Below are 17,182 nucleotides of genomic sequence, written 5' to 3' on the forward strand. Positions count from 1 at the left end.
CTGCATGCTTGCTTTCATTGACTGATATACAAGAACACCTGGCTCCTTTGTTGTACTTCCCCTTTACCTAACTTGACTCCATTTAGATAGTAATCTGCCTTCCTGTTCTTGCCACTAATGTGGATAACCGCACATTTATCCACATTAAACTGCATCTGCCATGCATCCGTCCACTCACCTAACCTTTCCAAGTCACCCTGTATTCTCATAACATCCTCCTCACATTTTACCCTGCCACCCAGCTTTGTGTCTTTAGCAAATTTGCTAATATTACTTTTAATGCCTTCATCTATATCATTGATGTATATTGCAAGCAGCTGCGGTCCCAGCACCGAACCTTGTTGTAACCTTCTGGTCATGGCCTGCCATTCCGAAAGGGACCCATTTTTCACTACTCTTTGCTTCCTGTCAGTCAGCTAATTTTCAATCCAAGTCATTACCTTGTCCCCTATACCAGGTGCCCTAATTTTTCTCACTAATTTCCTGTGTGGGACCTTAACAAAGGCTTTCTGAAAGTCCAGATACACTACATCCACTGGCTCTCCCTTGTCCATCTTCATAGTTACATCCTCAAAAAATTCCAGAAGATTAGTCAAGCATGATTTCCCATTCGTAAATCCATGCTGACTCTGACCTATCCTGTTACTGCTATCCAAATGAGTTGTAATTTCATCTTTTATAATTGACTCCAGCATCTTTCCCACCACTGACGTCCCACCAGGCTAACCGGTCTATAATTCCTTATATTCTCTCTCCCTCCCTTCTTGAAAAGTGGGACAACATTAGCCACTCTCCAATCCCCAGGTACTGATCCTGAATCGATTACCACGATCGTCCACAATTTCTAGAGCTACCTCCTCAAATACCCTAGGATATAGACCATCAGGCCCTGGGGACTTACCAGCCTTCAGACCTAACAGTCTATCCAACACCATTTCCTGCCTAATATAAATTACTTTCAGTTCATCCATTACCCTAGGTCCTTCAGCCACTATTACATCCGGGAGATTGCTTGTGTCTTCCCCTGTGAAGACAGATCCAAAGTACCTATTCAACTATTCTGCCATTTGCTTGTTCCCCATAATAAATTCACCCAATTCTGTCTTCAAGGGTCCAATTTTAGTCTTAACCATTTGTTTTCTTTTCACATACCTAAAAATGCTTTTACTATCCTTCTTTATGCTTTTGGCCAGTTTGCCTTTGTACCTCATTTTTTTCTCCGCGTATTGCCATTTTAGTTATCCCCTGTTGCTCTTTAAAAATTTCCCAGTCCTCCGGCTTCCCACTCATCTTTGCTATGTTATACTTCTTCTCTTGTCCTTAACTTCCCTCATTAGCCATGGCCGCCCCGCCTCCCCTTAGGATCTTTCTTCCTCTTTGGAATAAATTGATCCTGCACCTTCTAAGTACCTGCCATTGTTGTTCCACTGCTATCCCTGCTAGGGTATTGAATCATTGAACTTCGGCCAGCTCCTCCCTCATAGCTCCATAGTTCCCTTTGTTCAACTGCAATGCTGACACTCCTGATTCTCCCTTCTCCCTTCTCCCTCTTAAATTGCAGATTAAAACTTATCATAATATGGTCACTACCGCCTAATGGCTCCTTTACTTCGAGGTCCCTGATCAAATCCGGTTCGTTGCACAACACCAGATTCAGAATTGCCTTCTCCATGGTAGGCTCCAGTACAAGCTGTTCTAAGAATCCATCTTGGAGGCACTCCACAAACTCCCTTTCTTGGGCTCCAGTACAATTCTGATTCTCCCAGTTTACCTGCATGTTGAAATCCCCCATAACAACTGTAGTAATACTTTTGTGACAGGCTAATTTCAACTCCTTATTCAACTTACACCCTACATCCAGACTACTGTTTGGGCGCTTGTAGATAACTCCCAGTTGGGTCTTTCTACCCTTAGAATTTCTCAGCTCTATCTGTACTGACTCTATATATCATGTTTCTATGCTCCCCCCTCGCAACGAACTGAATATCATTCCTCACCAACAGGGTCACCCACCTCCTCTGCCCATCAGTTTGTCCTTTCGATACCATGTATAGCCTTGAATATTCATTTCCCTGGCCCTGTCCACTCGAAGCCACGATTCAGTTATCCTCCTAACATCGTACCTGCCAATTTCCAACGGAGCCTCAAGCTCATCCACCTTATTTCTTATGCTTCATGCACTCATATATAATATTCTTAATTTGTTACTCCCCTCACCCTTCCTATCAATCCTTATTTCATTTGACTATACTGTATGATCCCTTCTTGAGTTTTCTGCTCCAGGATCCTTCATCACATGAGCCTGTCTGCCCCCTCCTGTGGAACCAAGCTGCATCCACCAAAACCACCTAAATTTAAAATTTAATGCAAAGCCTGCGTTGGTGTCAACAAATGCAACCTTAAAGCACATTTGAAAGAGAGATGAGGAAGCTTTTTTTGTAGAATCCCTGCAATACAGAAAGAGTCCATTCGAATCTATACCAACCCTCCAAAAAGCATCCCACCTAAACCCAGCCCACTCTATCCCTATAACCACACAGATATCATTGCTAACCTATCTAACCTACACACAGTTTATAATGTCAATTCTGAAGCAATAAATAGATCATTCAAATAAAAAAGGAATAACATGACCATTAAAAGTGCGAAGCTAAGTAACAAAACTCTTTTTTTAAAAAAGTGACGAAATGTCTCCTCATCTCAGTCCTAAATGACTAGCCCTTTATGCTGAGGCTATTGTTATACAGTCATAGAGATGTCTAGTCCCATCTGCCAGCACTCGACCCATATCCCTCCAAAACCTTCCTATTCATATACCCATCCAGATGCCTTTTAAATGTTGTAATTGTACCAACCTCCACCACTTCCTCTGGCAGTTCAGTCATACACGCACTACCTTCTGCATGAAAAAGTTGCCCCTTAGGTCTAAGTTAATATGGACTATCAAATGTTAAATTCCATTATCTGATTGCTATACCTGAGAATATTTATGGACTAAAACAATTTTTAAAAAGAAAGAAACATAGACCTAAAATGTCTGCAGTAGTCACCTGATCACAAATTGAGACAAGCTTTGGGAGACCTACATAGAATTAATGAAGCCATCAACATTGAGATGACCATTTTTATCTAAAACCATCAAAACTAGGCACCTAAGTTATTACAGTGTTGTAGTTGTTGTAGCATTTGGTAATAAGTAAGCTTTAATACACTCCGCTGGAAGCATTCACATCTAAGTTGGTGCTTCTGTACAGGAATACGTGTAAACCATTTAATTCCTCAAGTCTGCTCTGTTGTACTGATTGATCAGGGCTAATCTTTTTGTATGGTGGATAGGTTTCTTTGCTTGTATTTAATTTTCTATTTAAAAGTGAAACTAATTGAAGTAGTATTTTCTGTCTTGCGATTTGTGGAATATAATTTACTTCATGTTAAGGGAATTACATTCAGTGATGTCTCACAAACTTGATTGGGTTTTTTGAAGAAGTAACAAAGAAGATTGATGAGGGCAGAGCAGTAGATGTGATCTATATGGCAGGTCTATATGGACTTCAATAAGGCGTTCGACAAGGTTCCCCATGGGAGACTGATTAGCAAGGTTCGATCTCATGGAATACAGGGAGAACAAGCCACTTGGATACAGAACTGGCTCAAAGGTAGAAGACAGAGGGTGGTGTTGGAGGAGGGTTGTTTTTCAGACTGAAGGCCTGTGACCAGTGGAATGCCACAAGGATCGAAGCTGAGCATAAGAGGTACAGTTAGTAAGTTTGCAGATGATACCAGATTGCAACAGGATCTGGACCAGATGGGCCAATGGGCTGAGAAGTGGCAGATGGAGTTTCATTCAGATAAATGCGAGGTTCTGCATTTGGGGAAAGCAAATCTTACCAAGACTTATACACTTAATGGTAAGGTCTTGGGGAGTGTTGCTGAACAAAGAGACTTGAAGTGCAGTTTCATAGCTCCTTGGAAGTGGAGTTGCAGGTAGATAGGATAGTGAAGAAGATGTTTGGTATGCTTTCCTTTATTGGTTAGAGTATTGAGTACAGGAGTTGGGAGGTCATGTTGCAGCTGTACAGGACATTGGTTAGGCCACTGTTGGAATATTGTGTGCAATTCTGGTCTCCTTCCTGTCGGAAAGATGTTGTGAAACTTGAAAGGATTCAGAAAAGGTTTACAAGGATGTTGCCAGAGTTGGAGGATTTGAGCTATAGGGAGAAGCTGAACAGGCTGGGGCTGTTTTCCCTGGAGCGTCCGAGGCTGAGGGGTGACCTTATAGAGGTTTACAAAATTATGAGGGACATAGATAGGATAAATAGACAAAGTCTTTTCCCTGGAGTCGGAGAGTCCAGAACTAGAGGGCATAGGTTTAGGGTGAGAGGGGAAAGATATAAAAGAGACCAAAGGGGCAACTTTTTCACACAGAGAGTGGTACATGTATGGAATGAGCTGCCAGAGGATGTGGTGGAGGCTGGTACAATTGCAACATTTAAAAGGCATTTGGATGGGTATATGAATAGGAAGGGTTTGGAGTGATATGGGCTGGGTGGTGGCAGGTGGGACTAGATTGGGTTGGGATATCTGATCGGCATGGACAGGTTGGACCGAAGGGTCTGTTTCCATGCTGTACATCTCTATGACTCTATGTATGTTCAACTTTGCTTCTGGTGTGGAGTTTCATTTGACCGGAGCACAGATCAGAGAATCATGTCTGTAGCTTGGTGACAACATTTACAATTGAAAATTATTCAATGGTTTGAAAGCCATTTGAAAGAACTGTGAATTTGGGATGCTGTGAATCAGCCACTGATCCTCCAATTTATTCTCCCTATTATGGACCAGACCATAGTCCCTCAAAATATTTTAAGAAGGTAACTTAGATCCTAACTTTTTCTTATTTTAAAGGCAGATGTGAAGTGGGGGGTCTAGGTGTGATGCAAATGATCAAACCACTTGGCTTTAAGCAAAACAGAAAACACAAGTAAAAGTAAACGGAATTTAGAACAACTGACCTGATACAACAACTTAACTAATTAACTGTCCCAATGTAGTAACATCCTATAAACGGACCCCTTGATAAAAAGGTAAATTCAAATATAGATTCTTACAGTCATAAGGGAATGGCTTCCGGTGAGAGATTTCAGAAGATAAGTCAGAGGAATTCTTTCATGAAGCTTTCAACACAATAGACAATAGACAATTGGTGTAGGAGTAGGTCATCCTGCCCTTCGAGCCTGCACCACCATTCATTATGATCATGGCTGATCATCCTCAATCAGTAATCCTGTTCCTGCCTTATCTCCATAACCCTTGATTCCACTATCCTTGAGAGCTCTATCTAACTTTTCTTAAACGAATCCAGAGACTGGGCCTCCACTGCCTTCTGGGGCACAGCGTTTCACATACTCACCACTCTCTGGGTGGAGAGGTTCTCCTCATCTCTGTCCTAAATGGCTTACCCCTTATTTTTAAACTCTCCTGGACTCACACATCCTGTGACTACTATAGCTAATAAAACAAACTTGAAAAAACCTGAACTGGGAGAACTGGCTACACCCCTTCCATTGTTAAACTAAATGCTTCAATACCTCTGCATTTACGATCTCGCTTAAAAAAAAAATCAAGGACAAAATAACCTTCTTAAAATGACAGCATTGTGACATCTCGCTGAGCAAGATAATGTCTGGAATGAAACTATATGGATAACGTATAATTTAAAATATAAATATTAAGTAACTGTTTCTATTTACATTTGTAGCTTTGAAAATAGAAATAATAAAACATTTGGAAGACATAGATACTGAGGAAGACAGCAATCTAGTGTATTCATGTGAGTTATCTCATGATGTTGAAGAAGTTGAGTGGTATCTAAATGATACTCTCTTATATTCAAATGATTTCAATGAAATAAAGAGAAAAGGAAAGAGACACACATTAATTCTGAAAAGTGTAACGCCTGATGACACAGGGACAGTTATGTTCAAAGTGAGAGATCTGACAGATAAAGCACAGCTGAATGTTCGAGGTAAGCACCCTGTTATTGTTTATTCAGAGTTTAAGAATAATTGCATGAACCATTTAAGGCTTAATATTGCTGAATGGGAATACCTTCTCAGAAACTGACATTGATTCAAGTATGTACTTCTAATTTAATTGCATGCAGATATGTTAGAAAATTTTGTCAAAAGTATTTTTATTTTGAGGAATGTTAATGTTTTATCCCATAACTTACGTTGTAAGTCAAACAATCTAAACGAGAAGAAAAATCTCTTTTTGACAGCTATGTTTCAGTGCTTTCATTAGATGATCATGGAGAATTACCAGCAAATTATTAGGTTTGCATTCACGCCATCAACTTGCCTATATTTCATAACTTGCTTTGGAAATTCCTCATGTTAATGTATACATATCATTAAGTGAATGTATTTAAATGGGAAATAAAATTAAAGTGATGCAGTGGGTGATACTCATAGTAGAATAGAGGAAGATTCAGGTTAAATTGCATTTACATCATCTTCAGCCAGGAATGTTGAATAGAATGATCCAACTTAACCTTCTTCTGAGGTCCCCATGATTAGAACCAATTTAATTCACTCCATGAAACATGAAGAAATGGCTGAAGACATTGGATACAGCAAAGGCTTTGGGCCCTGAGAGCATTTAGTGCTTAGTTTGGGGTCCACCATAGCTACTCAGTTTCTGACCTCATTGGAGCTTTTGTCCAAACATAGGAAAATAAAGAACTGAACAATAAAGATAAGTAAGAGAGATTTCCAGGATCACCATTCTGCCCCCATTCATCTTTGGCTTTAGGTTCCTCAGTGATTTTGGGATATGTCGGTTCATTGCCAGCTTCCATTGGTGCTGTCTAAAAGGAGAAATCCCTTCTCTGATTGCCTGGTAACTTTGATGGTGGGTGGGATATTTCTGCCCTTGGGTTTCTTAATCCTGCAGACACCCAATTGTGTCTACTTTAAATGTTGTGGTTGTTAACCTGTGGCAGTGGCACAGGGCACTTACTGGCTTGCCAGAAGCCCTGTTTTCTGTGTGAAATTCTGCCCTCTGCTTCTGATTCCAAAGTCTAATTTGTTAATATAAATTTGGATTGCAATGGTTCCAGTACTTAGCTTTGAGGTGTGGTTCTCATCTTCAGCTGCTCTGAATAGCCATCTTTTATTCCTGCTTCTATCATGAAACTAACTAAAAACTTTTTCTATCTCTTGTACCCTGACTACACATTCTCTTGCCTTATTTATTAATCTATCTTGGATCTTACTGAAGGAATTTAGAAAAGTCAGTGAGTTGCTTGCCTTAAAAACTTCAGCCCCTGACTTCGTTTTGCAGCTTGTGTAGACATTTTTCTAGTCAGTGGTAAACTCCAAAGTATTGATGATAGGGATTTAATGATGGTAATCTTGTTAGACATAGTTGTTGTCTGCCATTTGCATGGCACAAATGTTATAACTTATAAATAAAAGCAAAGTGCTGCAGATGCTGGAAATCTGAACAAAAGCAGAAAGTACTGGAGAAGAATTTGTGGAGAGAGGAACAGAGTTAACATTTTGAGTTCAGTATGACCTTTCTAGAAATAAAAGGAGCTGGGAAATAGTGTATTTTTGGACATATTCTACTCAACCTGTTTAGTGTTGTTGTTATACAATTCTGGAGAAAGCAGGACTTGAACCCAGGTCTCCTGGTCCAGAGGTATGGAATTGCCACTGTACCACAAGACCCCTCAGTAATTTTTTTAATGCTGTAGTCAGTGGGGGAGGCTGTGGTGGCAAATGGAACAGATTGTGAAGATGCTCAGACAAAGGTAAAGGCTGAAAACATCCCCACTGTTGACCTCATGTTGAACGGATCTTCACTGATGAAGCAGTTGAACATGGTTGGGGCTAGCGCAATATCCTGAGGAACTCCAATAGTAGTGTCCTGGGACTGCGATGACTAGCCTTCGACAACCACCCTTTTTTTCTTTTGTCACAAAAACAGAAATTGCTGGAAAAGCTCAGGAAGTCTGGCAGTATCTGTGGAGAGAAATCAGAGTTAACATTTCAGGTCAAGTGATCCTTCCTCAGAGCTATGAGGCCTCAAAAATGTGAGGCCAGTTAGAATCTAGAAGACTCCACAGGTCTGTTTTTGTTTCCGATTTACAGCATCTGCAGAGTTTTTCAGTTTCTATCTTCTTTTGTGCTAGATATGACTCTGACCGGTGGGGTCTCCTAGATTCTAATTGGCCTCACTTTTCTGAGGATTGCTTGATGCCACACTCAGTCAATTGTTGCCATGATATCAAGTGCAGTCATTTTCACTACACCTTTTGTTCATGTTTAAACCAAGACTGCAATGAGATGAGGAGATGTATGGCCCTCGTAGAACCCAAAATTGCCAAAAGTAAGCAGATTACTGCTTTCTAAGTGCCACTTAATTGTACTATGAAGGAGACCTTCAACCCCTTTGCACAGGTTGAGAATAGATTGATGGGGTTGGTGATTTGCAGTATTGAATCTGTGATTTCAAATTTAAATTTTGATCATTGAGACTTTATGGTGTATGCATCAAAGATTCCCAGGATGTTCCTGTCTGACTAAATACCACTGTGTTCATTCTCTTAGTACATCTTTCATGTTGTTGAGGTGATAATAAAGAATCTTGGACAATGGTTGTAAGATGGAATTCTGAGTTAGGTTGTTGACTGGTCTGTGGTAGAACTCTCCCAATTTCGTGTAAATCTTCAGATGTAACTGAGGAATACTTTGCAACATCGACTCAGGATCCTGACTTGGAAATATATTGCTGTTCCTTCAGTGTCACTGGGTCAAAATTCTGGGATTCCCTCCCTAAGGGCATTTTGGGTCAACCTGTAGAACAAGGACAGTAGCAGTTTAAGAAGTCAACTCACCACTACCTTTTCAAAAGCAACTAGGGACTGGCAGTAAATGCTGGCCAGCCAGCAGCTCCCATATATCATGTGCATAAAAAAAAGTGCTTGAATAATCCACTTAGCAAAGTGCATTTTTAGCTACTGAGGAAATGTTGAAAATTGAAGATCCTGTATTTGTCTTTTACCTGTCATATTGCAGAAAAGCCAATAGTCTTCATGAAATCCTTGGATGACATTATTGGAGAAGAGAGAGGAATGATCACCTTGGAATGTGAAGTATCAAAGCCCAAAGTCAGTCCTATTTGGAAAAAGGATGATGTGATTCTTGGTTCAAGTGACAAATATGAATTACTGCATGCTGGAAAAACACTTTGCCTTGTAGTACATGACCTGAGTAAAAGTGACGCTGGATTGTATACTTGTGACATAGGCACCGACAGAGCAAGTGCTAAAGTTGCCATCCAAGGTATGCATTGCTATTGGATATCTAGTGTAGCCTGACAAATAGTGAAAAATAAATGAAAGAAGATATTTGTATGCCATTCTGCACTGTGAAGAAGTAATAATGTTTTAATTGGAGTCTTGAGCAGAGTCTTTTTTCTGAGGTTGATGCCCCAAACAACAACTAAACCCTGTGTACAGAAATCAGAAAGGAGATCCAGATCTTCATAAGACCATAAGACCATAAGACATAAGAGTGGAAGTAAGGCCATTTGGCCCATCGAGTCCACTCCGCCATTCAATCATGGCTGATGGCATTTCAACTCCACTTACCCGTATTCTCCCTGTAGCCCTTAATTCCTTGTGACATCAAGAATTTATCAGTCTCTGCCTTGAAGACATTTAGTGTCCCGGCGTCCACTGCACTCTGCGGCAATGAATTCCACAGGCCCACCACTCTCTGGCTAAGAAATGTCTCCGCATTTCTGTTCTGAATTTACCCACTCTAATTCTAAGGCTGTGTCCACAGGTCCTAGTCTCCTCGCCTAACAGAAACAATTTCCTAGCATCCACCCTTTCCAAGCCATGTATTATCTTGTAAGTTTCTATTAGATCTCCCCTTAATCTTCTAAACTCCAATGAATACAATCCCAGGATCTTCAGCCGTTCCTCTTAGACCTACCATTCCAGGGATCATCTGTATGAATCTCCGCTGGACACGCTCCAGTGCCAGTATGTCCTTCCTGAGGTGTGGGGACCAAAACTTGACACAGTACTCCAAATGGGGCCTAACCAGAGCTTTATAAAGTCTCAGTAGCACAACGGTGCTTTTATATTCCAACCCTCTTGAGATGAATGACAACATTGCATTTGCTTTCTTAATCATGGACTCAACCTGCATGTTTACCTTTAGAGAATCCTCGACTAGCACTCCCAGATCCCTTTGTACTTTGGCTTTACGAATTTTCTCACCGTTTAGAAAGTAGTCTATGCTTTTATTCTTTTTTCCAAAGTTCAAGACCTCACATTTGCTCTCATTGAATTCCATCAGCCATTTCCTGGACCACTCTCCCAAACTGTCTAAATCCTTCTGCAGCTTCCCCACTTCCTCAGTATTACCTGCCTGTTCACCTAACTTTGTGTCATCGGCAAACTTCGCTAGAATGCCCCCAGTCCCTTCATCCAGATCATTGATATAAAACGTGAACAGCTGCGGCCCCAAAACTGAACCCTGCGGGACACCGCTTGTCACCAACTGCCATTCCGAAAAAAAACCTTTTATCCCAACTCTCTGCCTTCTGTCAGACAGCCAATCCTCAATCCATACCAGTAGCTCACCTCGAATACCACGGGCCCTCACCTTGCTCAGCAGCCTCCCATGTGGCACCTTATCAAAGGCCTTTTGGAAGTCTAGATAGACCACATCCACTAGGTTTCCCTGGTGTAACCTACTTGTCACCTCTTCAAAGAATTCCAACAGGTTTGTCAGGCACGACCTCCCCTTACTAAATCCATGTTGACATGTTCTAATCCGACTCTGCTCTTCCAAGAATTCAGAAACCTCATCCTTAATGATGGATTCTAGAATTTTACCAACAACCGAGGTTAGACTAATTGGCCTATAATTTTCCATCTTTTGTCTTGATCTTTTCTTGAACAAGGGGGTTACAACAGTGACCTTCCAATCATCCAGGACTTACCCTGACTCCAGTGGCTTTTGAAAGATCTCAACCAATGCCTCCGATATTTCCTCAACCACCTCCCTCAGAACTCTAGAATGTATTCCATCCGGGCCAGGAGATTTATCAATTTTGAGACCTTTTAGCTTTTCTAACACTTTCTCTTTTGTAATGGCAACCATACTCAACTCAGCCCCCTGACTCGCTTTAATTGTTGGGATATTACTCATGTCTTCCACTGAGAAGACTGACGCAAAGTACTTGTTAAGTTCTCCTGCTATTTCCTTATCTCCCATCACTAGGCTTCAGTTTGAAGTGGCCCAATATCTACCTTTGCCTGTCGTTTGTTTCTTATGTATTGAAAGAAACTTTTACTATCATTTCTAATATTACTGGCTAGCCTACCTTCATATTTGATCCTCTCCTTCCTTATTTCTCTCTTTGTTATCCTCTGTTTGTTTTTGTAGCCTTCCAATCTTCTGATTTCCCAGTGTTCTTGGCCACTTTATAACAGGTGTGGATCTCTGGGAATTTCTTGGGATTCTTCAAAGTGGCCGATATGTTTTAAGTCACTATTATGTTTGGCTAGGTGTTCCAGTCACACTGAGAAATATGTTAATTTTCCTTGCTTCATCCAAAGAATGCCAATTTTTAAAGGTGCTTGGAGGAGTCCTTGCTGCACTTCAAATTCTCTTGGATTATAATGCCTGAAATCTTAGAATCATAGCATGGTTAAAGCATCCAAGAAAGCTATGAAACCATACCCAATGGCTAGACCAGGAAAATACCCACAAAAGTAGATTTAAGTCTTAGTCATACATATTATGGAGCCAAACATATTTCCAAAATACGTACTTATATATTTCAGGAAAGACAACCACATTTTTTTTTATTTTACACACAGCCTTTGTTTCTCTTCTTTATTTTATTCTTTATGAACGCCCAGTGCATCTTGTGATTATTTTCTCCTGATATTTTAAAAGAACATGACTTGTTCTTATCATGACCAGTCAATATATTAAAGTGCTTAAACATTGTCAGAAATCACACGACATTAGGTTATAGTCCAGCAAGATTATTTGAAATCACAAGCTTTCAGAGTGCTGCTTCTTCGTCAGGTGCTTGTAACTTCAAATTAACCTGTTGGACTATAACCTAGTGTCATATGATTTCTGACCTTGTCCACTCCAGTTAAACACAGGTACCTCTGCATCATGCTTAAACTTTGTGCAGGACATCAAAGATCATTTCCTTGTTCATCTTCCACATAGCATCATGGAATCTTGTGTATTCACCAAGCAAGTGGATGGTGTTTTATATATGCTGGAAAACATGTACTGCACTAGTGTGTCAGGCTTAATTTTCTGTTCAAACTCCAGAGGGAACTTGAACCCAGAACCTCATTTTTCAGAGGCAAGTTTGCTTCCAACAAAGCCACAGCTGACAATGTGCCTGTGTGGCCTATCAGTGTGAAGTAGAATCTAGCACTCTGTATTGTCATGTGCCTCCCGTTGCAAAATTATATCCCTAATGTACGTTTAGAACTCTACATTATGCACCTGTCAGATGACAAAGAAACATTTTGCCTACCAACAGATGTGAACATTATTATACTATCAAATCTGTTTGACAGTCCCTTTCAATGAATAAATCTATACTTGCAATGCTTAAGACTCGCTTAAGTGTTCCCTATTACAATCAAGAAGAATAATCAGAATTTGTGCAAAGCTTTGTTACAGCAGAATGCTTGTGAACACTAATGATCTGATATTTGCGAACTGCGCATATTCACCTTTAATTTTTTTTCAATCTGCGCATGGGTATACACATTAAAAAAGCAGATTTTTAAAAAAAATTCCAAATATATCTAATTTAACTCTTTTTATATTAACTAATATATTCTTGCATTCAATTCTTTTCAATTTTAGGTTTTTAATAGCTATTTATCACTCTTTTCAAATGTATTTGAGATTCATCACTGCAAGTGTACGTGCTCCCAAGTGTCAGTAAGTGAAGCCTACGTAGCGTCCAACGTCTATCAGAACCCACCAATCAAGTTTAGCCTTGGTACTTACTTTAAGTATCTACTTTGTTGCAGAGTTGAACATTGGAATCACGAAGCGGCTAAAGAGCACCGAGATTAAAGAAGGTGAAAATGGATCTTTTGAATGCATACTTTCTCATGAAAGCATTGATGAGTATTACTGGACGATAAATGGACTATTAGTAGAAGGCAATGAAAGATTTGAGACATTTAATATTGGTCGAAAATACATACTTAATATTAAGGAGACGGCTCTTTCAGATGCTGGGGAAGTAATTTTCCACGTGCGAAATCTCAGTTCAAAAGCCTCATTAATAGTAAAAGGTATGATTAGTTTAAATCAACACTGATCTGAATACTTAGTGACATTTTTGTACATATTTCACAGTTGGGAAATCTTATTGCCTAAGCAGATATCAGTGGATCAATAAACAGTTGTTAATGCAGACGGGAACACTTATTTTTACAAGCTGTATCTATATAAAAGCATTACCACAGCACAAACAATCACTAAACTGCACTATAATGTTCCATGGTTCGAGACACTAAAGTGCTCTTGCATATCTAAAAAAAATACATTTTAATTGCTGCCGACTTAATTTCACTGTGGAATTGTTTTTATTTAGCAAGATTAGTGGGAGGTAGAAATGAATTGGCTTTTTTAGATTAGATTACTTAGATTTTAGATTAGATTAGATTACTTACAGTGTGGAAACAGGCCCTTCGGCCCAACAAGTCCACACCAACCTGCCGAAGCGCAACCCACCCAGTAGTGTTGATTGCTAAAGAACTTTAACCAGAACATGGTTTCTTTCTTTTAGTTTGAGTTCCAATCATCCTTTTCTTGTGGTGCGAAAGTATTACTTTACCTTACGTCATCTCAGCATGTTAGACCCACAGATCATTTAATTTAGGATTATTTTTAAGAGTTTAATTACCTAATGAGTGTCCACATTATTATATGCTACCTAAACAATACAGACTACAAATAGGAAAGGATCACTTTTTTCATGAGGCACCATTCATACTGCTCAAGAAACAACTGCTAAGAGCTGCAGAAGAACTCTGCATTTAATTACACTGTCTTGTTCTATGTTTAAGATTGTGTAATTGATACATAATTACATTCCATAAAAGCCTCACATTGCAACAGTTGAATTGTAAGAAGATGAAAATCTGTGTTTATGTAGAAGAATGTAACTTTTTTGTGTTTCAGAAAAACCAACAGAAATTACAAAGCAACTTAAGAACTTGGTAGTGATAGCAGGTGAAGAGATTGTATTGAGCTGTGAAACCTCTAAGCCTGATTCTTCAGTGAAGTGGTTTAAGGATGGCAAAAGAATTAGAAAGAGTCATACATATGAAATATCTCAGCAAGGAATTGTAAATAAATTGATAATTCATCAAGTCACTATGAAGGATTCTGGAGAGTATGCATGTGAAACAGAGACTTCTAAAACCAAAGCTACTGTCACTGTAAATGGTAATAATATGTCTTAACTTTCTCATTGTTCTCTGCTCTATTGTCATTAGCACCATGTGCATGTAACGTTTTCATTTTTTTGTATACAAAAAAGCTCGGCGAACAGAACCACAACAACGAGCACCCGAGCTACAAATCTTCGCACCAACTTTGTATACAAATATAGTTATTAGGCTTATTTATAGTTATTTAGTTATTTTGTTGATATGTATATTTGGCCATAAGGCAATAAGACAAAGGAAAAGGAGTAAGCCATTCAGCCATAGGGTCATAAAGTTTTACTGCACGAAAATAGACCCTTCGGTCCAACTCGTCCATGCCGACCAGATATCCTAAATTGACCTTGTCCCATTTGCCAGTATTTGGTCCATATCTCTCTAAACCCTTCCTATCTGTGTTCCCATCCAGATGCCTTTTAAATGTTGTAGTTGTACCAGCCTCCTCCTCTTTTTCTGGCTGCTCGTTCCATATATGCATCACTCTCTGTGTGAAAATGTTGCCTCTTAGGTCCCTTTTACATCTTTCCCCTCTCACTTTAAAACGGTGTGCGGTAGTTTTGGACTCCTCTACTCTGGGAAAAAGATCCTAGCTATTCACCATGCCCTGATGATTTTATAAACCTATATCGGGTCACCTGTCAGCCTCTGACGTTCCAAGGAAAATAGTCCCAGCCTATTCAACCTCTCCCTATAGCTCAAACCCTCCAACTCTGGCCACAAACTTGTAAATCTTGAATGAATCCTTTCAAGTTTAACAACATCTTTCCTGTATCAGGGAGATCAGAATTGAATGCAGTATTCCAAAAGCGGCCTAACCAGTGTTCTATACAGCCGCAACATGACATCTCAACTCTATACTCAATGCAATGACCAATAAAGGCAAGTGTACCAAATACTTTCTTCACTATCCTGTGTACCTGTGCCTCCACTTCCAAGGAACTATGAACCTGCACCCCAAGATCTCTTTGTTTGGCAACACTCCCCAGGGCCTTACCATCAAGTCTGTTTCACCATTCAATGAGATCGTGACTGATCTGATAATCCTCAACCTCATTTGTGTGCCTTTTCTCCGTAACCCTTTATTTCTTCACTGATTAAAAATCTGTATATTTTGATTGTACTTTTGCAGCCTGAGGAGCCCTCTGTCTTGTGAGAGTAGAAATTCCTCCTCATCTTTGCCCTAACTGTAGGGGTAGGGGAATGATAGTCTGGTAATATTACAGGTAGAGCTCCTAATGCTCTGGAGTCCTGGATTCATATCCTACCATGAAAAAATTAAATTAAGAGAATAATTTGGAATTTAAAGTCTAATAATGACCATGAAACCATTGTCAATTTTTGGGAATCCTCTTTAGGGAAGAAAACTGGTCCTTACCTGATCTGGCCTGCATGTGAGTCCAGACCCACAGTACTGTGGTTGACTCCTAACTGCCGTCAAGATAATTAAGGTTGGGCAATAAATGCTGACCTAGCAAGCAGTAGCGCAGCAGGTCAGGTAGCATCCAAGGACCAGGAGATTCGACGTTTCAGGCATAAGCCCTTCTTCAGGAAAGAAGGCTTTCCTGAAGAAGGGCTTATGCCCGAAATGTTGAATCTCCTGTTCCTTGGATGCTGCCTGACCTGTTGCGCTTTTCTAGCAACACATTTTCAGCTCTGATCTCCAGCATCTGCAGACCTCACTTTTTCCTAGCAAGCAATACCCACATTCCATGAATGAGTTAAAAAAATCCTTGAAAGTCCTCTGAGACCTATATGTGACTTTTCTATATTCTTTCCAGAGATGGCAAACCGATTTACTAAAGAGTTACATGACATAAAAACTGAAGAAAAAGGAACTGCTATTTTTAAATGTGAAACGGAACAGCCAGCACAAAAGGTTGTCTGGAGAAAGGGAATTGCAGAAATCAAACCAAACAAAAAATATGAATTGAACCAGGATGGCAATTTACTAAGTCTTACAATTAATCATCTCGAGAAGATTGACTGTGACCACTACACTTGTGACATTGGTAATGCACAATCAAGAGCTCACCTGACAGTTACAGGTCTGGATCATTTCTGTTGCATAATTAACTTTGTGTTTGCTGATGCTACTTATAGTGTAAACTCTAATTTTATGATTTCCTTTGTATAGCAGCCATTTATTCTCAATCTAATAATACTATCATTGAGTTAATACAGGAATTCATATTCTTGTAGAAAAACATTCAACCACATATAACTGCTTTATTGGCTGAATTACGTTATTCAGTTTAATTTATTATTTCATAATTCTCTAATAATTATTATTACATTACAATCTCATAATTATTTATAGAAGAAAATGATGAATTGCTATTTAATTAATGTTTAAAGATACGTATTGATTGCCTTTCAATTTTATTAGTAGTAAATAGCTGAAATCTGAGATTGAATAATGTGCATCATCATAATTTTGCCTGACTAATAGAGGTATTTATACATTTGAGAGTAATGCTAGTGCTGGGGAGTTAAGTGTTCATGATTTTAAGATGAATTCTGTCTAGCTGATTCTTGAATATTTTAATATTTTTTCATGAATGACATAAACATTTCCCAAATGCAGATAAAATCATAAGATTGTGTTTTTTAAGAAATTTTGCTTTGTGATTTCTCCTGTTTCCTCAAAGGAGC

General features: G+C 39.4%; 1 protein-coding gene across 1 annotated transcript in view; it reads left to right on the plus strand.

Annotated features, from left to right (window-relative positions):
- obscnb (obscurin, cytoskeletal calmodulin and titin-interacting RhoGEF b) overlaps positions 1–17,182 on the plus strand; it is an 821,414-nt gene that overhangs the window by 240,790 nt on the left and 563,442 nt on the right. Inside the window, exons 28-32 of the mRNA XM_060825732.1 lie at positions 5,759–6,025; positions 9,084–9,350; positions 13,103–13,372; positions 14,265–14,531; positions 16,309–16,575. Of these exons, the coding sequence (XP_060681715.1) occupies positions 5,759–6,025; positions 9,084–9,350; positions 13,103–13,372; positions 14,265–14,531; positions 16,309–16,575 (1,338 nt within the window). The remainder of the gene's footprint in view (positions 1–5,758; positions 6,026–9,083; positions 9,351–13,102; positions 13,373–14,264; positions 14,532–16,308; positions 16,576–17,182) is intronic.

Source organism: Hemiscyllium ocellatum, chromosome 5 (genome assembly GCF_020745735.1).
Source record: "Hemiscyllium ocellatum isolate sHemOce1 chromosome 5, sHemOce1.pat.X.cur, whole genome shotgun sequence".
NCBI classification, from domain to species: Eukaryota; Metazoa; Chordata; class Chondrichthyes; order Orectolobiformes; family Hemiscylliidae; genus Hemiscyllium; species Hemiscyllium ocellatum.